The sequence below is a fragment of the Tinamus guttatus genome, unplaced genomic scaffold (genome assembly GCF_059628265.1).
Source record: "Tinamus guttatus ecotype Peru unplaced genomic scaffold, ASM5962826v1 Tinamus_guttatus_pri_ptg000096l, whole genome shotgun sequence".
Taxonomy (NCBI): Eukaryota; Metazoa; Chordata; class Aves; order Tinamiformes; family Tinamidae; genus Tinamus; species Tinamus guttatus.
The window spans coordinates 422,964-444,236 of NW_028288630.1; the positions used below are offsets into that span (position 1 = coordinate 422,964).

At 70.4% G+C, this 21,273-nt stretch overlaps 1 protein-coding gene across 1 annotated transcript in view; it reads right to left on the reverse strand.

Annotated features, from left to right (window-relative positions):
* Positions 1-357: 357 nt before the first annotated feature.
* The window catches only part of KMT2D (lysine methyltransferase 2D), a 28,069-nt gene continuing 7,153 nt past the window's right edge, over positions 358-21,273 (reverse strand). Inside the window, exons 19-58 of the mRNA XM_088520678.1 lie at positions 20,424-20,605; positions 20,144-20,308; positions 19,957-20,066; positions 19,807-19,854; positions 18,435-18,653; positions 18,210-18,353; positions 18,018-18,134; positions 17,752-17,876; positions 16,875-17,064; positions 16,523-16,597; positions 15,540-15,644; positions 15,070-15,261; positions 14,701-14,785; positions 14,362-14,606; positions 14,105-14,178; positions 13,976-14,026; positions 12,178-13,875; positions 11,765-11,920; positions 11,538-11,686; positions 9,311-11,316; positions 9,023-9,146; positions 8,852-8,939; positions 8,650-8,716; positions 8,335-8,567; positions 7,265-8,266; positions 5,258-6,967; positions 5,032-5,175; positions 4,801-4,965; positions 4,562-4,718; positions 4,217-4,474; positions 3,637-3,785; positions 3,404-3,539; positions 3,189-3,328; positions 1,762-2,926; positions 1,473-1,609; positions 1,257-1,387; positions 903-1,188; positions 752-825; positions 561-669; positions 358-455 (exon numbers count right to left, since the gene is read on the reverse strand). Coding sequence (XP_088376804.1) covers positions 363-455; positions 561-669; positions 752-825; positions 903-1,188; positions 1,257-1,387; positions 1,473-1,609; positions 1,762-2,926; positions 3,189-3,328; positions 3,404-3,539; positions 3,637-3,785; positions 4,217-4,474; positions 4,562-4,718; positions 4,801-4,965; positions 5,032-5,175; positions 5,258-6,967; positions 7,265-8,266; positions 8,335-8,567; positions 8,650-8,716; positions 8,852-8,939; positions 9,023-9,146; positions 9,311-11,316; positions 11,538-11,686; positions 11,765-11,920; positions 12,178-13,875; positions 13,976-14,026; positions 14,105-14,178; positions 14,362-14,606; positions 14,701-14,785; positions 15,070-15,261; positions 15,540-15,644; positions 16,523-16,597; positions 16,875-17,064; positions 17,752-17,876; positions 18,018-18,134; positions 18,210-18,353; positions 18,435-18,653; positions 19,807-19,854; positions 19,957-20,066; positions 20,144-20,308; positions 20,424-20,605 — 12,504 coding nt within the window. The 3' untranslated portion in view covers positions 358-362. The remainder of the gene's footprint in view (positions 456-560; positions 670-751; positions 826-902; positions 1,189-1,256; positions 1,388-1,472; positions 1,610-1,761; positions 2,927-3,188; positions 3,329-3,403; positions 3,540-3,636; positions 3,786-4,216; positions 4,475-4,561; positions 4,719-4,800; positions 4,966-5,031; positions 5,176-5,257; positions 6,968-7,264; positions 8,267-8,334; positions 8,568-8,649; positions 8,717-8,851; positions 8,940-9,022; positions 9,147-9,310; positions 11,317-11,537; positions 11,687-11,764; positions 11,921-12,177; positions 13,876-13,975; positions 14,027-14,104; positions 14,179-14,361; positions 14,607-14,700; positions 14,786-15,069; positions 15,262-15,539; positions 15,645-16,522; positions 16,598-16,874; positions 17,065-17,751; positions 17,877-18,017; positions 18,135-18,209; positions 18,354-18,434; positions 18,654-19,806; positions 19,855-19,956; positions 20,067-20,143; positions 20,309-20,423; positions 20,606-21,273) is intronic.

Here is a 21,273-nt window from a genome sequence, read left to right on the forward strand (position 1 = left end):
GAACTCGTCGCCCCCCGCCCTGCCCCGGCTCTGGCACCGGCTCCGCTGCGGGGGCTGCCCCCCCGGCCAAGGATTTGGGGGGGGTGGCGCAGGGGTGCCCCCCGCCCCCGTGTTCCTCCTTGCGGGACGAAGCCAAGAAAACCCTGAGTTGCCGGTTCGCCCGTCCCGCGCGGGCGGCTCCGCGGCCGCCCGTCCCGCCGGAGCCTCCGGCGCCTCCCGCGGCCCCGTGCCCGCCGGGAGGGCCCGGGAGCCGCTGCCCCTCGGCCAGGGGGCTCCGGGGCGGCGCCGCTGCCCCCTCCCCAGCCCCCTTCTTGTCTTTTCTTTTTTTCCTTTTTTTCCCCGGGTTGTCTGTCCCCCCCCAGCTAGTTCATCCACTTCCGGCAGTTCCAGGCTCCACAGTGGCAGGGGATCTTGTGCTGATCGTCCTCGAAGTCGAACTGGTAGTCGTAGGTGAGCTGGGGGGGAGCGGGGAGTCACGCGGGGCCCGGCCCCCCGTGCGCCCCGAACCGCCCCCCGTGCGCCCCAGCGCGCCCCGGCCCCCGCCGCGCGCCCGGCCTGACCTCCTCGCCCTTGGGGATGCGGCGGCTGGAGATGATGATGATCTTGTCCTCCTTGTCGAAGGTCACGACTTCGGCCACGCAGTTGGGGGCGCACGAGTGGTTGATGTACCTGCCGGAGGGGACGCGCCGCGTCAGGACGCGCGGTCCCCGCCGTCCCCGGCTCCCCGCCCCGGCGCCGCCGCGCTGCTCACCTGGCCGGGCCGCCCGTCAGCGTGGCGTCAATGACGTGCTCGTTGTTGATGCGGAACATGTAGATCCCGCGGTTCTGCAGCGGGTGGCAAGAGAGCGTCACCCGCTGCCCCCAGTGTCCCCTCGCCGCCCCGCCGCCCGCTGGCCACCCACCTGCTCCTCGTAGATCTTCTCGCGCCGGTTGGCCACCTCGTTGCGGATGATGGTGCCGATGTACTCGATGACCATGGTGTGCTTCTCGATGTCCTTGGCCGCGTAGAGCCCCAGGCCCTGGATGCGGGAGCGCGCCAGGTACACGTTGTTCTTCCACTCCGTCTTCAGGCGCCGGTACTGCGAGGACTTGGAGTGCACGAACTGCTTGCTGTAGGGCGTGTTGGTCTCGCCGGTGAAGGTGCTCTGGTAGGCCTTGGACATGCTGGTGCTGTTGAGGGTGTGGGGGCTGCCGGGGCCGCGGGGGTGTCAGAGCGGCGGCGGCCCCGCCGGGCCCCCCCGCGCTCCCCAGCTCACCGCTTGTAGTGCGTGAGGATCTTGGGCTCGGAGCGGGCGCAGCCCGTGGGGTTGATCATGAGCGGCAGCTCCATGAGCGGGTGGCGCCCGTAGCGGAACAGGTAGTTCTGGCAGCTCTCGACGCCGGGCAGCTGCCGCGGAGGGACCGTGGGCTCGAGCGGTGCCGGCGCACGGGCTGCCCCGGCCCCCGTCCCGCGCCCAGGCCGCGCCGCTTACCGACTCGGCGATGCGCAGCACCGCGTGCACCGTGAGGCCGAAGAGCTCCTCGCCCTTCAGGTACTCGGGGAAGAGCCGCAGCATGTCGGCCTCCTTCCTCATCATCGCCACCGGCTCGATGATCCGGTTCCAGACGGCTGCCGAGGGAACAAGGGGTGTAACGTGGGGAGCCAAAAGCTTCCTATAGTGGTGCCCCCGGTTTTCCCCGGAGCCCCGACGGCCGGTGCCATCACCGCGTGGCGGGAACCTGGAGGAAGATTTGGCACCCGCGGAGCCGATTGCAACTCACCCTGCGGCGAGGAGTCAGAGAAGACGAGGTCCTCCAGGCCCTGCTCGATGACCTGCACCACGAACTCGGGCCGCCCGTTGTTCTCGCAGATGGTGCAGCGGTAGCAGCAGCGGCGGTTGTTGGTCCGCAGGCTCCAGTAGATGCGCGTGGCCTCGTAGCCCACGGGGTAGAGGGCCGTGACGCTGTGGAAATCGGCCATCTGGTGCGGCAGGAGCTGCCCGATGGCGTGGAAGACCAGCCCGCCCACGCGGAACATGTGGAGCCGCTCGCCGCGCTGGATGATGCTGGCGATCTGCTTCACCTCGTCCCGCTCGATGTAGACGCGCCGGAAGACCGTGAAGCTGCTCAGCTCCTGCTCGCAGGGGCCCTTGAGCTTGTGCAGGGGGCACAGCATGGTCTTGTCCTTGAAGAACATGCACTTGGCGCGGATGGCGCACGCGAAGTGGTAGACGCTGGGGCAGCGGATGCGGTTGCAGCTGTTGGTGGCGCCCGTTTTCTGGCACAGCGAGCACTTGGTGAGCAGTCCGCGGTGCAGGGCCACCTCCACGTTGATGAGGGCCCCCCCCTGCGTCTCGTACACCTCCGTGGACCACAGGGCGCAGTTCAGGTGGACCCAGAGGTCCAGGTCGAGGTTGAGCAGCCGGGCCGGGCCGTCCGTGGCCCCGTCGCCCTCCTCGTGGCAGAAGCAGCACTTGCGCAGGTCCCGCGGCACCTTCTCGGGGCGCAGCGTGGTGCCCAGCTTGTCGATGAACTCCGCGATCTCCTTGTCGCCGTCCCGCTTGGCCCCCCCCTTCTGGATGGTGACGAGGAAGCGGAGCCGTTTCCACCGCACCCCCTTCCACTTCTTCAGCCGCGGCCGCGCGTCGTCCCCGTCCTCCGGCGGCCGCGAGCGCGGCTTGAAACGGGGCGGCGACGCGGCGGCCGCGGCGCCGTCCTCCCGCGGCGACGGGGCCAGCGGCAGCGGCGAGGGGGGCGCTGGGGTGGCCTCGCGGGCGGCCTCGGGGTCGGGGACACGGGCGGCCTCGGCGGGGCTGGCCGGGGAGGGGACGGAGGGGGACAGCGGGGGCGAGGGCTCCTGGGGCATGGCCGAGAGCTGCCGCACGTCCAGGTTGGAGACGTTGTGCACGTAGCAGTGGTGCAGGGTCCTGTCGGGCGCGGGGCTCTCCTGCGGCGCGGAGGGCGCGGGTCAGAGCGCCCCGGGGATGGGGGTCCTGCACCATGGACCTGCCTCCCCTTCCACACGTCCCACAGGGACCCCTGAGGCCACCGGGGACTCGGCTCCTCCTGCAGGACCCTGGTCCTACTGGGACCCATGGGCCAGCCCAGACGAGCTGAGACCCCCCGCACCTCTCCCCGTGTCACAGCCCCCCAGGGACCCCCCGCAGCTCCAGAGCGGCAGCCTCACGGACTCCCCCGTCGCCACCGACCTGTTTGAGCAGCGTCAGGAGGTCCAGCTCGCCCTTGAGGCTGTAGCCCGGCAGCACCGCGTCGAACTGCTTCAGCCACTCGGAGCCGCTGTCCGGCCCCTTCCCGGCCAGCGCCGCCTTCTCCTTCGTGCCGAGCATCCCTGCGGGAGAGCCGGGCTGGAACGCGGGGCGCGCGGTGCCCGCGGGGCCGGGCGAGGGCCGGGGCGGACGCTCACCAGCCATGTCCGTCTCCACCTTCTTGGCCTCCCCTGCGGCCCCTCGCATGGGGCTGTCTGGAAACAGCACCTCATAGGAGCTGGGGATCTTCACGCTCAGCAGCTCAGCCATGGCCACCATCACCCCGTTGAGGTTCTGGGAGAAAGAAGGTGGCGCCCGTGAGGAACGGCGGGTCCTGCGGCCACGCAGGGTCCCCAGCGCCACGCGCTGCCTCGTGCCATCCCCCGCTCACCTTGGCGGCCGCCGCCGACACCGTCAGCATAACGGAGACCTCGCTGCTCTTGGCCTTCTCCCACGGGGCACCCGGGCCCGCTGTGCCCGCCTTCCCGGCGGGCGCTCCGAAGGGCTCCGCCGCCTCGTAGGGCTTCGTCTCAGGGAACACTAGCAGGGGAGAAAGGGGTCAGAGACGTGCAGAGCCGATGGGATCCGTCACAGAGACACTGCTGGGAATTCCCTGCTTCCCAGCGCAGCGAGGAAGCCCGGCATGGGGACTGCCAGCACCACCGGGAGACTCCAAGAACAGCCTGGTCCTGACCCAGGGGCCAGGCACAGCGCTAGATCCAGCCCACGTGTCCCACAGACCCTTATTCTTAGCACCCCATGGACCCTCCTTGTCCAGCCTTGCCCTACCCAGTCCCCATGGAACACAGACGCCCCAATGGAACCTCCTGGATGGTCCATACAGCCCCTCACACCCAACCTACCGGCCCGACCTCCAAACAGCCCCGGGCTCCCCCTGCACAACCCTGCACGGACCCTGCACGTCCCCGGCACCCCCAGAGCCGCGTTGTTCCCGGTCCGGTGCAGCCTACCTGGGATGCTGGCGCGTGGGATGATGGGGATGATGGGCGAGAGCACCCGCTCCTCCGGCTCCGGCTTGGCCTCGCTGAGCAGCGGGAAGCGCAGCAGCTCCTCGCCCAGGACGCTCTCGGGCGACGAGGCCGGCACGATGCTGTCGGGAGAGTCGCTCTCGTCGTCGCTCTCCATCCTGACGTCCTCGGTCTGGTTGTGCGGAGGGGTGGGCAGAGCTGCCAGCAGGTCCAGGCTCTTCACCTCCACGGCTGGAGCATCTGCACACGGAAGAGCCGGGCGTTATAGGGGAACCGGGCAGCGCCGCGGTGCCGGCACTGCCACCATCGCCGCCACCCCGCGCTCACCTTTGTGGCCGTGGGGCTCGCGGGCCGGCTCGGCCTCCTTGGGCTGCTCGGCCAGCTCCTCGGCGGCCGTGACGCCGTTCACCAGCTTCTGCTGCACGGACGGCGGCGGCGTGGGCGGCAGCGACGAGGGCGGCGTGGGCGGGTTGCTGAGGTTGTTCTGCAGCGCAGGGGACACTGGGGTGAGCGGGGGGATGTCACCGGCCCCAGGGCACCCCCAGGGCAGAGCGCCCCGGCCTCACCTTGGTGAGCAGCTGCGAGTAGTAGTCGGGCGCGCTGTCGAGCACGGCGCTGCCGAAGGCGCCGCGCAGTTGGCTCTTGCCATTGATGGGGCTGCTGCCGAAGGGCGCGAAGAGGCTGAAGTTGGCCGTGATGGTCGGCTCCGTGAGCGGCAGCAGGGACAGCTCCTGCGGACGAAGCCAGGTGAACGGGGGACACCCCACGCCCGCCGCCACCCCCGGCCGCAGCCTCACCTGCTTCAGCTGCCGCATCAAGGCCTCACTGGGCTTGAGCCCGTCATCCTTGCGCAGCTTCTTGCGGGAGGCCGGGACCCGCTCGCTGCCCTTCTGCACCCGCTTGGGCTTGGCGGCCACCGGCTTCTTAGCCAGAGAAGGGTCCTAGGGAGGGACAAAGAAGTGACAAGGCCGGGCACGGCCACGAGGACGTCCCCGCCGCGTGTGTCTCCGGCCCCCCGCTCACCTCGCGGGCCGGCGGCGCGAGCGGCTGCGGCGCGGCGCTCCGGCTCTCCGCGTGCCCGTTGAGCTCGCCGGGGCTCTGCGCCGAGAGCTGCACGTTCTTGGCGCGCAGCAGCTTCTGCAGCAGCAGGTGCCCGGCCTCGGAGCGGGCACCGGGGCCAGGGGGGCTGCCGGCCGGGGCACCCCCCACGTCCCCGTTGGCCTCCGGCTTCAGCAGCTCCCGGGGCTCCGGCTCACATTGTGCAGCCGCCGGCGCCGTCTCCTCCTTGGGCTCCTGCTTCACGGGGAGCTGGGAGGCCTCGCCGGGGGGCCCCTCCGCCGCCTGCCCGTTGACGGGGGGCTCGGCCGCGTCGGCGTCAAGCACCGGCGGCTCCAAGCCCCAGGGGCTCCGGGCCAGCTCTGGGGGTGCCGCGGGGCTGGGGGCCGAGCCCCCCGGGGCGGTTGGTGTCATCGTCTTTGGCTCATGGGGGCTCTGCTCAGGGCTGGGCTGGGAGCCCAGGGGCGACGGGGCCGGTGGCGTTGGGAGCCGCACGAGGCCGGGCTGGGGGCCACGCGCGGCCAGCGCCGCCTGCACCAGCTCGGCCAGGGGCTGCTGCCCGGGCTGCGGCCGCCCGCCGGCCCCGGCATCAGCGGCAAATCCGGCCGGCGCCTCCGCCGGGGCCGGCGGCCGCACGGGGAAGAGCGGCCGGGGGGGCTGGCGCCCCGGCGGGACCCCCTGCTCCGGCGCCGGCCCGGGAAAGGGCCCCGGCTGCCGCAGCGCCTGGCTCTGCTGCAGGAGGCTCTGCTGGTGCCGCTGCACCAGGAGGGCCTGGAGCTGCTGCTGCTGCTGCGGCGTGAGGTGCCGCAGCTGCGGGTTCTTGGCTAGGACGCCCTGAAGCTGCGCCCGGATCTGCCCCATCACCGGTGCTGGCACCTGGCCCAGGATGCCCGGCGGGAGCGCCGGCCCGGGCTGCGGCACCGGTTTGTGCTGCACGGGGCTCTGGAACCGCGGGGGCTGCGGCTGCGCCCCGCTGCCCGGCAGCCCCTTGCCCGGCTGCTCGGGACCAGGGGGCCGCGGTGCAGGCGGCAGCTCCCCCGGGAGAGCGGTGCCGGCGCCGGGAACGTCCCCGTGCGGCTGGGCCAGCTCCGGTCTCGCCGCGCCGGGGCTCTGCAGCGGCTGGTGGAGCAGCCGAGCGGAGCCCAGGCCGCCCGGGAGCTGCTGGCTCTGCCCCAGCTCCGCCTGGGGCTTCGGGGGCGCGGGGAGCCCCAGCGCGGCCGGGGGCTCCGGTGCAGCCTGCGGCTCCGGGGGGCCCTCGGTGCCCTCGGGGGGCAGCCCGTCCGCCGCCGGCTGCTCCTTGCCCGCCGGGGCCGGCTGCAGCCCCTGGCCAAGGTGCAGCATGGAGGGGGCCTGGCCGGGCGCCCCGGGCTGCGCAAAGTGCTGCAGCGGGGGCTGCGGCGGGCGCAGCGGCTGCCCCAGCACCACGCGGTGCCCCAGCATCGCAGGCGGCTGCGGCGCCAGCTGCGGCGAGCCCAGGACCCGCTGCTGCTGCTGCTGCTGGGGGGCCAGGAGCAGCGGGCGCTGCTGCGGGGCCGCAGGGCCCAGGCTGCCCGGGTGCTGCAGCGCCGGGGGCTGCGCGGGGCCCAGCAAGGCCGGCGGCTGCGGCGAGAGCTGCTGCACCAGGAGGCTCTGCGGCTGCTTCGGCCCCACGGCGCCCTGTGCCGCGGGCGCTGCCGGCTGCTGCCCCCCCAGGCCGGGCTGCTGCATGGGGGGTTGCTGGGGCAGCGGCGGCTGCGCCAGGCCGCCCGCAGGCTGCATCGCTGGCTGTGCCATGAGGCCCTGCGGCTGCAGCGACGGCTGGGACAAGATGCCTGGTTGCTGCAGCGATGCCTGTCCTATGACACCCGATTGCTGCAGCGATGGCTGTACCATGACACCCTGTGCCTGCATCGATGCCTGTCCCATGACACCTGGTTGCTGCATTGACGCCTGTCCCACGACACCCGTCTGCTGCATGGATGTCTGTCCCATGACACCCGGTTGCTGCATCGTCTGTCCCATGACACCTGGTTGTTGCATTGAAGCCTGTCCCACGACACCCGTCTGCTGCATGGATGTCTGTCCCATAACACCCGGTTGCGGCATTGTCTGTCCCATAACACCTGGTTGCTGCATCGAGGCCTGTCCCATAACACCCGTCTGCTGCATTGACACCTGTCCCATGATGCCCGGCTGTTGCATCGACGACTGTCCCATGACGCCTGGCTGCTGCATTGATGCTTGTCCCATGATGCCCGACTGTTGCATTGACGCCTGTCCCATGATGCCTGACTGTTGCATTGACGCCTGTCCCATAACACCCGTCTGCTGCATTGACGCCTGTCCCATGATGCCCGGCTGTTGCATTGATGCCTGTCCCATAACACCTGTCTGCTGCATGGACACCTGTCCCGTAACACTTGGTTGTTGCATTGACGCCTGTCCCATAACACCCGGTTGTTGCATTGACGCCTGTCCCATGATGCCTGGTTGTTGCATTGACGCCTGTCCCATGACGCCCGGCGCCTGCTGCTGCAAGGACACCTGCCCCAGCATGTTCTGCTGCTGCTGCTGCAGCTTCTGGGCCAACTGCATCCTCTGGAGCTGCCTCTCCTGCATCAAGCGGCTGTCGGCGGCCAGGCCGCGGAGCGCGGGGTTCCCGGGGAAGAAGGTGCTGGATGTCCCGGGCACCGGGGCGCTGCCCCCGGGCTGCTGGCCCATGAAGGCCAGGCCCTGCGGCACGGCCATGGAGACGCCGCCCTGGGGCAGGCGCAGGGCCCCGGCCTGCCCCGGCTGCTGGCCCAGGCCCTGCGCGGCCGCCGCGGGCTGCGCGACGCCGTGCGCCGACAGCAGCTGCCCGGGCAGCTTGGACATGAGGCGGGGGCTCTGCGAGGGGCTCAGCGCCATCACGGCCGACGCCTGGTGCTGGTGCTGCTGCTGCTGCTTGTTGCGGTACTCGGCCATGAGGTTCGTGTGCTCCTTCTGCTGCTTCCGCACCTGCCGGACGCGGCGCCGGCGTCAGCCCCGGCGAGGGACGGGGCCGCCCCGCGCGCACCGACACCTACCTGGTCCAGCTGCTTCTGGATTTTGCTCTGCTGCTCCGTCACCAGCTTCAGCTTCTCGGCGTCGGCCTCGGGGAACTCGCGGCCGGCCTTCTTGGCCGTGCGCTGCTTGGCGCACAGGGCCTTGCGCGACTTGCGGTGCGCCCCGATCTGCTCCTCCAGCACCTTGAGCTGCATCTGCAGCAGCTGCTGCGTGTGGAAGAGCCACTCCTCGTACTGCCGCTGGTCGGCCTCGTCTGCGGGCGGCAAGAGGGCTCTGCTCAGCGGGCGCCGCGCGGCCCGGGCCCTGCCACCCCCCGGTGCCACCGCGCTACTCACTGATGATGCCCTGCGCGAAGCTGGGCGGGTTGGGGCGAGCCTGGCTCGGGTCGGCGCCGCTCCGGTCCTGGTGGAGGGGGGAACAGTGGTGAGGAGCTGGGCCCTGTCCCCAGTGCTCTCCTGTCCCCTTTCTGCCACCCCGGGGTGGCACGGAGGCGCTGGGCAGAGCAGCTCGCCCGGCTCCGCGGCGTGCGGCGCTCACCTGGCTGCCTCCTGCCAACATGTGGTTCTGCATCTCCGAGACCGCCGGGGCTCCCGAGAGCCGCTGGGCCAGCAGGGAGACCTGTTGCCTTTGGGATCGACACGGAAAGGAGGAATGAGCCGCGGCCGAGGTGCCCTGGCCGCCCCCGGCCGCCCCCGCCGCTCCCCTTACCTGTTCATGCCCGGTGCTACCCCAATGCTGCCCTGAGCCATCACCTTCTTGATGCCCTTCAGCGCGACCATCTTGGCCTTGGCGATAGGGTCCATGATGTCCTCGGCAGCAAATTTATCCAGATCTGCCACGAGAGAGGCCCGCGTGTCACCGTGGGCTGCACTGGGGACGCCGCAGGCCCAAACCAAGAGCGGCTGGAACGGCCCCATTTCCCAGCACAGCTCCCGAGAGCACCGTGGCCCTCGTGTCCCTCCGCTGCAGCCAGGACCCCATGCACCCAGCGCCTACCTGTGTCGGGGAAGAAGCTGTTGGCGAGTTGCTGCTGCATGACGAGCTGCGGCGGCTTCAGCCCCAGGCCGGGCGGCTGCCCGGCGCCCATGGGCTTCTGCACCAGCACAGGCTGCTGGCCCTGCGGGGGCGGCAGGGCCACCTGCACGCCGTGGGCGGCCGCCAGCACGTGGGGCTGCGCCGGGGCCATGCCCATGTGCCCGGCCAGCGGCGGGCCCTGCTGCGGCCCCCCGAGCCGCGACTGCTGCGGCTGCAGGAGCTGCTGCCGGGCCAGGAGCCCCAGCTGCAGGGAGGGCTGCGGGGCGCCCAGGCGGGGGCCCTGCCCCTCGGGGGACGGCCCCGGCGCCGCGGGGTGCAGCAGCGGGTGGCCCGCGGCCGGGAGCTGCGGCGCGGCGCCCCGGGGCAGCTGCGCCGACATCTGCTGCTTCTTCTGCAGCTCCTTCTTCTCGTGCTCCAGCAGGTCCTCGATGAGCAGGGGCAGCTCGCTGGCCACCAACGAGCTCTCCATCTTGTCCAGGTCGTCGGCCGGCGAGTGCCGAGCGCTGCCCAAGCCCAGGGCGCCTCCGTCCAGCTCGAACTTCTCCAGCAAGGGGCTGCTCTGGCCGCCCAGCGGGGCCAGCGCGCGGCCGGCGCCGCCGTAGGGGTCCTTGTCCAGCGCGGGGACCCCCGTGTGGCCGCTGCTCGCGAAGGGCGTCAGGCCCAGGCGGGCCGGGCCGGCCCTGGGGCTCAGGAGGCTCTGGCCTGATTTCAGCGGCAGTCCAAGGGACACGGAGATTTTATCCGGGCCCTGCAGGGCCTCCGACTTGACGGGCCCCGGGAGGCGCTCGGGGCCGGTGAACTGGCACGGTGACGTCTTCAGGCAGCCGTCCTCCAGCTTGGGTTTGACGTCGACGGCCACCGCGTCCGCCTTCCCCTCCGGGGCCAGCGCAACACCTGGCGCGGCCACCAAACCCACCCCCAGCACCAGCCCATCCTTGGCCTGGTCCTCCGTGGCTGTGTCCTTGCTGTCCCCAGGGTCTGGGAGCTTCAAGATGGGCGCTGGTGGCTCCGTCTTGAGCTGGGCTTCGCGCTCGGCCTTCTCGTTGGCCGACTCAACGAGGCGGAGGTGCTCGTTGAAGATGTCCTTCTTGTCACCGGTGTCCAGCTCGGGGTCCGTGTAGGCCAGCAGGTCGAACTCGTCTCCGTTCAGCAGGTCATCCAGGTGGGGATCCGCCGTCTCCAGGCTGTCCAGGTTGTCCAGGTCATCGTCCCCTTTAGCCACATCCGGGTCCAGGCTCAGGTTGGCCAAATCGTCGTCTTCCAGGTCCTTGTGGGAGCCAAAGTCATCGTCCAAATCGGGCTCCACGGGCACCTCGCAGGGCAGCCGCCCCCCTTCCAGGCCCAGGTGGCTCTTGCCTGGGGCAGGAGCCGGTGCAGGGTCCGGCACGGGACCGTCCTTGGGGCCGTCGGGGCGGAGGGTGGTGCCGGGGGGCAGTGGGCGCGTGGCCACGTGCTGCAGCTCCAGGCCGGGCGCGGGGACGGTGGCCTTGGCCAGCGGCTGCTGGTGGCTGTTGCCCATCTCGGCGCCTTGCGCGGAGGCGGCCGGCAGAGCCACCGGCATCTTGGGGGGCTGCAGCGCCGGTGCGGCAAGCGCCTGCATGGGCATCACCGGGGCACAGATGCCCTGCGGGGCTCCCTCATCGCCCGGCAGGAAAAACCGCGGCCGGGGCGGCTGGGGGGCGAAGGGGGAGCCGGCGACGCCGCCGGGTCCCTTCTGCACGTTGTGCCGCAGCTCGATGAACGGGGCGCCCAGGGGGCCGGGCGACGCGGGCACGGGCTCGGCGGGGGCCGGCAGGCGGGTGCCCAGGGCGCTGGCGGCCGGTGGCACGAAGCGGGAGGCGAGCGGGAGCCGCAGGGCTGCGTGTTGTTGCTGCTGCTGCTGCCACAGGTGCTGCTGCTGCTGCTGCGGGGACGGCGCCGGGAAGACGCCGCGCGGGTAGAAGGCCTGGGGGGGCCCCACGGCCGCCCTGCAAGGCACCGCGGCGTCAGCACCGCATCCTGCCGCGTTCCCGCACGGCTTGGATGCCCCGGGGCGGCCCAAAGCGCTCCGGGCATCCAGGGAAACCACAGCCGCCCCCATCCCACCCGGAATCCCATGTGGTTGCTGCTGGGGTGAGATACAGCTCTGATGACCCCCCATCAAGACAAGCCCATCGGGGACAAGCGCGCGGTCCCTTGGAGCACCCACCTGCCGTTGACATCCAGGGTGGCCGGCGTGGCGGCCGGCGGGGGCCGCGCGAGCCGCTCGTCCTGCACGAACGTCGCCTGCACCATGACGGAGCCCGGCAGCTTCGCGGCGCCGGCCGCGGCCAGCGGCCCCAGGAGGCTCTTGTTGTCCTGGGGGGGCAGCGAAGGCCACGGCGTCACCCGCAGCGCCGGCTGCTGCCCCGGCCCTCTGCGCGGCCCCGGCCCTACCTGTGCCGGCTGGTAGGGCCCCATGCCAAAGGCCGGGCCGCCGGGCTCGGGCGCCCATCCCGCCGGTGCCGCCGTGGCGGCCGCGCTCTCCTTCTCCTGCCGCAGGCTGTTGCGCTGGATCTGCTGGCGGATGAGCAGCTCGCGGAGCCGCTGGCGCTGGGGACAAGGCGGGTGTTAGGGCACAGGGCAGGTCCCATGTGTGGGGACTCAGGCAGGGGACCCAATGGGACCACATGGCACCCACTAGAAGTGATGGGCACCTCGAGCACCCCGACATTGGGCTGCATCTACCCATTCTCTCCATCAGGGCACCTAGTCCCCCTCCAAAGCCCGGAGCTGGGACCCCATTCCCATCCCGACAGACTCCCATTCCACCCTCGGCTCCCACCCGAGCCGAGCGCGCGAGCCCTCACCTGCCGCTGCTTCTCCAGCTCCGACTGGCTCATGGCGCCGAGGGCGCCGTCCTGCGCGCTCGGCAGCTCGCCCAGCTCGCGGTTCGGCGGTGCCGACAGCGCGGCCGCCGCCTCCTCCCGCTTGTCGGCCGGCGTCCCCAGCGCCGGGGCTCGGGGCAGGTAGGGGACAGGCGCGTCCTGCGGCTGCGGGGCGCCCGGTGGCGGCTGCGGCAGCACCGAGGGCGGCCGCAGGGGCGAGAGGCTGTAGGTGTCGGCGGCGCCCGCGCCCGGTCCCAACGGGCTGCCCGCCTGGTGGAAGCCGGGAGAGGCGGCGTACGCCGAGCTCTGGGGCTTGCCGGGGCCGAAATGGCTGTTGAGCCCGTGCGGCTGGTGGGACGGGGAGCCCTTGAGAGGCTCCGAGACGGCCGGGGGGAACGTGAAGCGCATGGGGGGCTGCCCCGCGGCGAAGACGCCGGCGCCGGGCGAGCGGGCGAAGGGCGGCGGGGGCTGCGCGCCCGGCGCCTTGGCCAGGGGCTCCCCCGCCGCGGCGCCCCCGAAGCCCCCGGCGCCCGCCGGGCTGTGCGACAGCGGCGCCGCCTTGAAGCCCGGCTCGGGCAGCTGCGGCCGGGGGGGCTTGTGCAGGGGGGTGAAGGGGTCCCGGGACTGGGGCCGGGAGGGCGGCTGGGAATAGGGGTCGGGGGACTGGAAGCGGGGGGTGACGGGCGACTGGCAAAAGGCCTCGTTGGAGAGCGGCCGGGGCGTGAGCGGCGACTGGGAGCTCGACTGCGACTGGGGGCTGGCGGGGACGCGGGAGAAGGGCTCGGAGGGCAGCGAGCGCGGCGGGGCGGTGCAGCCGCCCTCGGGGGGCTGCGGCCGCGGCGTCAGCGGCGCCTGCGCGTACGGGTCCGAGTAGGGCGACTGGCGGAACAGCTCGGCGTGCCCGGGGGGCGAGGGGGCCAGCGCGTGGGCGTCGGGGGGCCGGTGCCCCAGCCCCGGGCTCTGCGGCTCTACCTGAGACACCCGTGGGGTCAGGGGGGCTTTGAAGACGTCGGGTGCCTTCAGCTCCGCGCCGGGGAGGTGGCTGCCGCCCGGAACGTCACTGTAGCCGGCGGCCGGTGCGTAGCCGGGCGAGCAGACCCCCAGCGCACCCCCGTCCTCCTTCTTCACTTCCAGGCCCTTCTTCTGCTCGCCGAAGGGCAGGGGTGAGAGCAGAGCCTCGGGGGGCCGGGCCCCGGGGCTCCCCGGCCCCGACAGGTTGTCCAAGGAAGGGCAGCGGGGCTTCAGGAAGGGGTCGGGGGTGCCGGGCTGGTGCCGGGGGGTGCCGGGCGGCGTGGGGTGGAAATCGGGGGGCTGGGAGCGGGCGCCGGCCAGGGTCTGCCCCGCGAAGGGCTGGAAGGCGGCGCCCGCCGTGGGGCTCTGGCCCAAGGGCGAGGGGAAGCGTGGCTCCGGCGCGTAGGCGGGCGCCGCGCCGTAGGGATCGTGCGAAGGCACTTGGGCGGGAGACTGGGGCGGCAGCTTGAGGAAGAGCTCGCTGGGAGACTCCGGCCCCGCTCCGGCGCCCGCCGGGGGCTTGAGGAAGCCCTCGCCCGCGCCCGGCGGGCTGCCCATGTACAGGGGCTGGGCCCCCGGCGGCACCGGGATCCGCAGGTGCAGCGAGGGCCGCTCGGGCTTGCGCAGTCCCTCCCCTTTGGTCTGCTTGTTGATCTGGCTCTCGGCCTGCTGCAGAGAGAGCCGGGGGCGTCAGGGCCACCCGCGTGTCCCCTCCTCGCAGGTGGGCAAGGGGCTAAGGGGGCAGGAGGCCAAGGGCTCCAGCACGTACCTTCTGCACCTTGTTGATGCGATGAGCTGCCCGGTTATCTTTGGCCTTTTGCTAACGGAAACACGAAGCCGGGTGACGCGCAGGCCCCGAAACCCGGACCCCCCGGCCCGGCGGTGCCCGGACACTCACCAAATAGGGGGCTTTGTCTGTGGCGGGGACCTTTCTCCAGAGCTTCATGATCTGTTTGCAGCGGCTCGACCAGTCTGGGAAGCCAGCGGAGACAAAGGACACAGGCGGAGGGAAACGGTGCGTTAGTCTGTGCCCAGGGAGCCCACGCTGACAACCGGGCGGGCGGCTGTTCCCGTTCCCAGATGGGAACACGGGGGTTTCTCCTTGCTCCGGGCGCCCAGCTCCTTTCCCCGGCTCGGGCCACAGCAGACGCTTACCTGGATAATCCTGCTTGAGGTTGGGGAAGTTCATGTTGGCGTAGAGCACAGGCGAGATGGTGGAGAGCTCGCCCAGCTCCTCGTCCTTCTCCCAGCGCTGCAGGCTGCGCTGGTTGTAGGACAGGCCGTCGCCCTCGCCCTCCGTGGTGGGTGTTGTGGGCGTCGAGGGGGTGGTGGCGGCCGAGCTGCTGGCCCAGGGGCTTTCGGGCTCACAGTGGTCCGGGCTGAAGAAGCCGCTCCGCTCCCTGCATGGGAAGAAAGGGCGTTACGGGCAGGCAGGGAACGGGGAAAGAGAGGATCCCGCAGGTGCAGCCCCAGCTCCTCTAACCCGCCACATACCTGTTATCAAGGAACGGGGACTGGCAGACACCCGGATACGAATCCAAAGAGACGGAGCCGGAGAGCGAGCCCAGGGAAACGCTTCCTGTGAGGGAAAACAGAGGGGCTGCAGCGGGGGCAGCGCTGGGGCACAACCCAGCGCCTGTCCCCCGAGCGCCGCGAGGGCTTCCCCGCGCACCCCGGAGCGCCCTTCGCCTTCCTGCCCAAAGCGCGGGGACAACCCGGGGGTCGGGGCCGCTCAGCAGAGCCCGGATGGGGACGGGGACACGGGGTGGGGGCGGGTGGCAGGTCCTGCCCTTCTCCCTGCTCCCGCCGGGGCTTCCCCAAGGTGCCGCATCCGGCCCCGGGGACGGCGCCGCCTCCACCCACCCTGTCCCGGCAGCTGGAGGTCTCCTTGCAGGAAGGGCCGTTGGGAGAGCTGCGCCCGGCCGGGGTCCTGCCCTGCGACGCCGGCCTCCGTGCCCGCCGCCACGCAGTTCAGGGGCTGCTCCCCGCGCTCCGCGGAGCCCAGCACGTCCTTGAAGAGCTGCTGGACGTCTTTGCTCTCCATTTTGGGCAGCTCTGCACAGGGAGGGGAGAAGAGGAGCGGGGGCCATGGCGGGCGCCGCGCCGAGCTCGCCCTTGCGCGCTGCCGGGACCTGGGGAAGGAGCCCGGGACGGGGACCTGGCTCCGAATGCCCCCGGCACCCGCCCTCCTGCACCCTCAGTGGGGAATGGGAAGGAGTCGGGAATGCGGCGATGGGGCCTGGCTGCAGCTCCCGGTGCTCTGTTCCCTGGAGCGGGGCCACGCAGGGACCCACCGACCCGCTTCACCCCAGCGCGGCGGGCTCCAGGCTCACCTTCCATAGGGATCTTGTCCAGGTCGGAGCTGAGGGCGCCCTCGCCGGGGGTTGCCGGTTTCTCGGTGTCCCCGGGGTCTGGGGAGTCCTTCGGATCTTCGGCCCCTGGGGAGGAGGAGGAAGGAGCACGAGAGCCTCAGCACCCGGCAGGACCCGGCGCCCACCCCGTGCCCCCCGCCCGGGCTCAGCGTCCCGGGACCCCTGACTGTGCCCAGCACCACCCTGGGGCTGGGGACCCCTCCCCAGACCCTCTCCTGGGCTCAGCTCCCCCCTCCAGGACTCCCGTCCTGGCTCAGCCCCACCCTGGGGCTCAGGACCCCTTCCCAGCCCCCCCAGTTCATCTCTGCACCCCCCCAGGACCCGTCTTTGCTCATCCCCCTCCCAGGCCCCCCCACCTGACTCCACACCCCCCCCCCGGGCCCGACCCCGGCTCTGCATCGCTCTGCGGCTCATTGGACCCCCCAAAGGGGGCTCTAACGGGGGACCCCACTCCCCATTACCCCCCTTAGGACTTTGCTCTTGTCCCCAACATGGGATGGAGCCGCGGGGCTGCTCCCAGCCCTCCCCGTTGCCTCCCGGAGCCCTCCCTGCTGCTCCCGAGCCCCCAACCCGCTCCCTGGGGCACAGGGGCCCCCGGCGGGGGGGCCGGGAGGATGCGCCCCCCGCAACACAGCCGGGCAGGACGCGCCACCGGAGGGCGCGCTAGGCTGCGACTCTATGGTCACTGCGGCACTCCATGGTTTTCCATGGTGGAAAAGCATGCTGGGAGACCATAGAGGTTTCCCCCGCCCTCCCTAGAGTGTACTCATCAGCCATAGAGATGTGCCGGAAAGAACACCCTGCGCCCATCTCTATGGTGATCGAAAGGGACGATCTAGGCCGCGTTTCGATGGCCACGGGAGGACTCTGTTTTGGGGGTCTCACAGGAAACCTCGCGCTACCCCCGGGCCGCGTTTACACCCCCAGGGGTCCCCGGGGCTCACCCAGGTCCTCGGCCTTCGCCTCGTCCTTGCCGTCATCATCAGGGGCCGCAGCGCTGCCATCGGTGCTGTCGTCCCCTGATGGGTGACAAGGGGGGTCAGGACAGTCTGCGGAGCAGTGGGCGGCCCCAGAGTCCTCCAACAACACCCAAGTCCTCCTAGACAGCCCCCAACAATCCATGCAGCCCCCAACAATCCATGGCATCCATGGCAACCCCCAACAACCCGCAGCCCCCAAGGCAACTCCCAGCCTCCGTTAGACTCCCAACAACTCTTGGCATCCTCCAACCATCCCCAACCCCCACGGCAAACCCCAATAATCCCCCCAAGTCCTCCAACAGCCGCAGACACTCACCCCGGGGGTGCGTGGGGGTCTCCCTCCTGTCCAGGGGGGCCCCCGGCAGCGCCCCGGCCATGCCAGGGTCCCCCTTGGGCCGCGGGGCGCCCTGGCCCAGGCAGGGCCGGGCGGCCCCGTCCCCGACGCCGCCCGCCGCCAGCAGCGCCTTCCGGCTCAGGTCCATGAGCGCCTTCCCGAAAAACGCCTCCTGCGCGGGAAGGGACCGTCAGCGCCGCGGGGCCCTCGGACACAGCTCCGGTCCGGGCGCCCCAGCCTAGTGCTGTTGAGCCCATCCATCCAACCACCCATCTGTGCATCCCAGCACCATCTCCATCCGTCTGTGCATCCAATCTAGCACCATCTCCATCCATCCGCTGTGCATCCCAGCACCATCTCCATCCGCCTGTGCATCCAATCTAGCACCATCTCCATCCGTCTGTGCATCCAATCTAGCACCATCTCCATCCGTCTGTCCACCCAATCTAGCACCATCTCCATCCGTCTGTGCATCCAATCTAGCACCATCTCCATCCGTCTGTCCACCCAATCTAGCACCATCTCCATCCATCCGCTGTGCATCCCAGCACCGTCTCCATCCGTCTGTCCATCCAATCTAGCACCGTCTCCATCCATCCGCTGTGCATCCCAGCACCATCTCCATCCATCCACCCATCCTAGCACTATCTCCATCCAATCTAGCACCATCTCCATCCATCCGCTGTGCATCCGAGCACCGTCTCCATCCGTCTGTCCATCCAATCTTGCACCGTCTCCATCCCTCTGTCCATCCAATCTAGCACCGTCTCCATCCATCTGCTGTGCATCCCAGCACCATCTCCATCCATCCCTCCATCCCAGTGCCACCACCATCACCGCCAACTCCATCCGTTCCCACCTGCAGGTAGGGAGGGAACATGTCCTCCAACTTGCTCTTCTTCCGTCCTCGCCGCTTCTTCTTCTCGTCCCCTTCCGCAGAGGCCGGATCCAAGCCGCCCTCTGCCGGGATGTCCCCCGGAGGCCCTGGGAACGCCCTCTCCGTGACTGTCATCCCCCCAAAGGAGCCCAGAGCAACACCCAGACTCCAGGAGAGTCCTGGGCAGGACACCCCACACCCAGGGGCGTCCCTCGGGATGGGTGAACGGAGGGTGCTGGGGGTCCTACCGTCCTCCGGGTGCCCCTCGGCGCTCAGCCCCTCGCGCCCGACTTCGGCCAGCACCGCCGACACCTTCTTGAGGCGGGTGTGGGACTTGCGCTGCCGCACCATGAAGCCACCGATGCCTGGCAGGAGGCGGTGGGGGTCACGGTGCCGCCCGGCGCGGGGTCCCCGCGGCGCCCGGACCCCCCGGCGCTCACCGGGGCGGTACGGCTTGCGCTTCCTCTTCTTGCTCTCCTCCGGGTCCTCCAGCCCCTTGCCCGAGTCCACGTCGGCACCGCCGTCACGGTCGGGACTGGCCGCAGCCTCCAGCTTGATCTCACACTCCATGTGCTCGACACCCACTGCAAGGTCAGGGGTGTCACTGGGCGCCTCCTGCACCCCTCTCCGCGTCCCCGTCCCCCCTCGGAGCGGGAATCTCCCACCTTCAGCCTTCAGCAGCTCCTCGGCATCCAGGTCTCCGTCCTTCTTGTCGTCGGGGCCCAGCGGGTCGCCGCCCTCCAGGACGCCGTCGCCGTTGAGGGCGCCGGGGCGCGCGGCCTTGCGCTGCCGCCGCTTGTGCAGCGGCGACATGGAGAGGTTGCGCAGCACGGCCATGCCCGTCTCCGTCAGCCACACGCCCTCGAAGCGGAAGTACTGGGGCTCTGCCGGGAGGGAAGGCAACGGCGCTGGGCACGGCCACTCCAGCCACGCGGCCATCCCAGCACCATCTCCATCCATCCATTCATCCCAGCGCCATCTGTCCATCCATCCCAGCGCCATCTGTCCATCCACCCATCCATCCCAGAGCCATCCATCCATCCATTCACCCACCCATGCATCCCAGTGCCGTCCATCCATCCCAGCGCCATCCGTCCGCCCATCCATCCCAGCGCCATCTCCATCCATCCATCCATCCCAGCGCCATCTCCATCCATTCACCCACTCATCCATCCCAGCACCATCTCCATCCATCCCAGCGCCATCTCCATCCATCCCAGCGCCATCTGTCCATCCATTCACCCACCCATCCATCCCAGCGCCATCTCCATCCATTCACCCACCCATCCATCCCAGCGCCATCTCCATCCATCCATCCATCCCAGCACCATCCGTCCATCCATCCATCCCAGCGCCATCTCCACCCATCCATCCACCCCAGCGCCATCCATCCATCCATCCCAGTATCATATCCATTTATCCATCCCAGCATCATCTCTGTCCATCTGTCCATTGATCCATCCCAGCACCATCTGCATCCTTCCATCCGTCCATCCCAGCGCCAGCATCTCCATCCATCCATGCCAGCACCATGTCCCTTTCTCTGTCCATCCATCCTACCACCATCTCCATCCATCCGTCCTTTCATCCATGCCAGCACCATCTCTGTCCATCCATCCTAGCACCATCTCCATCCATCTGTCCATGCATCCCAGTACCATCTGCATCCATCCTTCCATCCATTCCAGCACCACCATCTCCATTTGTCCACCCATCCAGCTCTCTATCCCAACACTACCACCTTCTTTACTCCTCCATCCACCCCAGCACCGTCTCCATCCACCCATCCATCCATCCCAGCGCCACAATCTCCACCCATCCACCCCAAGGCCACAACCACCTGCATCCACCCCAGTGCTGTCTCCATCCATCCCTGCATGCCAGCACCACCTCCACCCATCCCGGCACCACCACCACCTCCATCCATCCCGGCACCACCACCTCCACTCATCCCAGCACCACCACCTCCACTCATCCCAGCACCACCACCTCCACTCATCCCAGCACCACCACCTCCACTCATCCCAGCCCTGGTACCTGGCTCCTTGACTTTCATGGAGGTGACCTCCGGCGGCGGCACGGCTACTGCACAAGGAGAGCGGCACACGTGAGCACACGCAGCGCCCCGCGCACCGCTGCCTGTCCCCAAGGTCCCCCTGCCCGTCCCCGGGGCGCCCCGGCGCTCACCGGCCGGCTTCACCACGTAGGGCTGGCAGGCGCTGCAGTCGAAGCCCTCGTCCGCCGCCTGTTCCACCTCCTCCTCCGTGAACAGGCTGTCGCACGCCGCGTGCAGCCACCTGCGGGCAGCGGGGCTGTCACCCGCGTGGCCGGCGGTGCACAACGCGCCCGACGCGGCCGGCGCCGCGGGACTCACCGCTCGCAGTGCCGGCACTGGATGAGCAGGTCGTCCTCCACGTACTTCTCGCGGCACACGGGGCACACCACGAGGCTGGCGCAGGGCGCGCAGTGCGTGTAGTTGTTCTGCCACTCGCAGTGGAAGCCGGGGGACGCGGCGCCGCACTGCACGCAGCACACGCACCTGGGGGCCGAGAGCCCTCAGCATCGTCCCCGTGTGCCCACGTCCCTGTCCCCGTGCCCGGCCCTCAACATCGTCCCCGCGTGCCCACGTCCCCGTGCCCGGCGCCGGCCCGCACCACTTGCACTTCCAGCCGCCCTTGGGCACGGTCTGCAGCGGCGGGTCCAGGCAGTACGTGTGGTAGCTGATGTCGCAGTCGTCGCAGAGCAGCAGGCGCGACGGATCGGAGGCCTTGCCGCACACCTCACACACGATGCACTCCACGCAGCGCCAGCCCTTCAGCAGCATCACCTTGGTGATCTGCGCGGGGAGGCGGCGCGTGAGACCGGCCACAGGGCCACGCACCAGGACATGGCCACGCACCAGGACACGGCCATGCGCCGGGACACAGTACAGCCACACGGCCACGTGCCGGGACACGGCCACACACCAGGACATGGCAAGGCCACATGCCGGGACACGGTGGAGCCACGCGCCAGGACACAGCCACGCGCCAGGACACGGCACAGCCACGCACCCAGACATGGCCACTCACCAGGACATAGCACAGCCACACACTAGGACAGAGCCACGCACCGGGACACGGCACAGCCACACAGTCACGCACTGGGACATGGCACAGCCACGCGCCATGACACAGCCACGCATCGGGACGCAGCCACACACCGGGACACGGCACGGCCACACAGTCACGCACTGGGACATGGCACAGCCACGCGCCATGACACTGCCACGCATCGGGACGCAGCCACACACTGGGACATGGCACAGCCACACAGTCACACACTGGGACAGGGCAACACAACAGGACATAGCAAGCCCACACGGCCATGCACCAAGACATGGCACAGCCCCATGGCCACACACCAGGACACAATGCGCCAATGCACCGGGATACGGCACAGCCACACAGCTACGCTCCAGGACACGGTATGGCCGCGTGGCCATGCTCCAGGACACAGTACGGC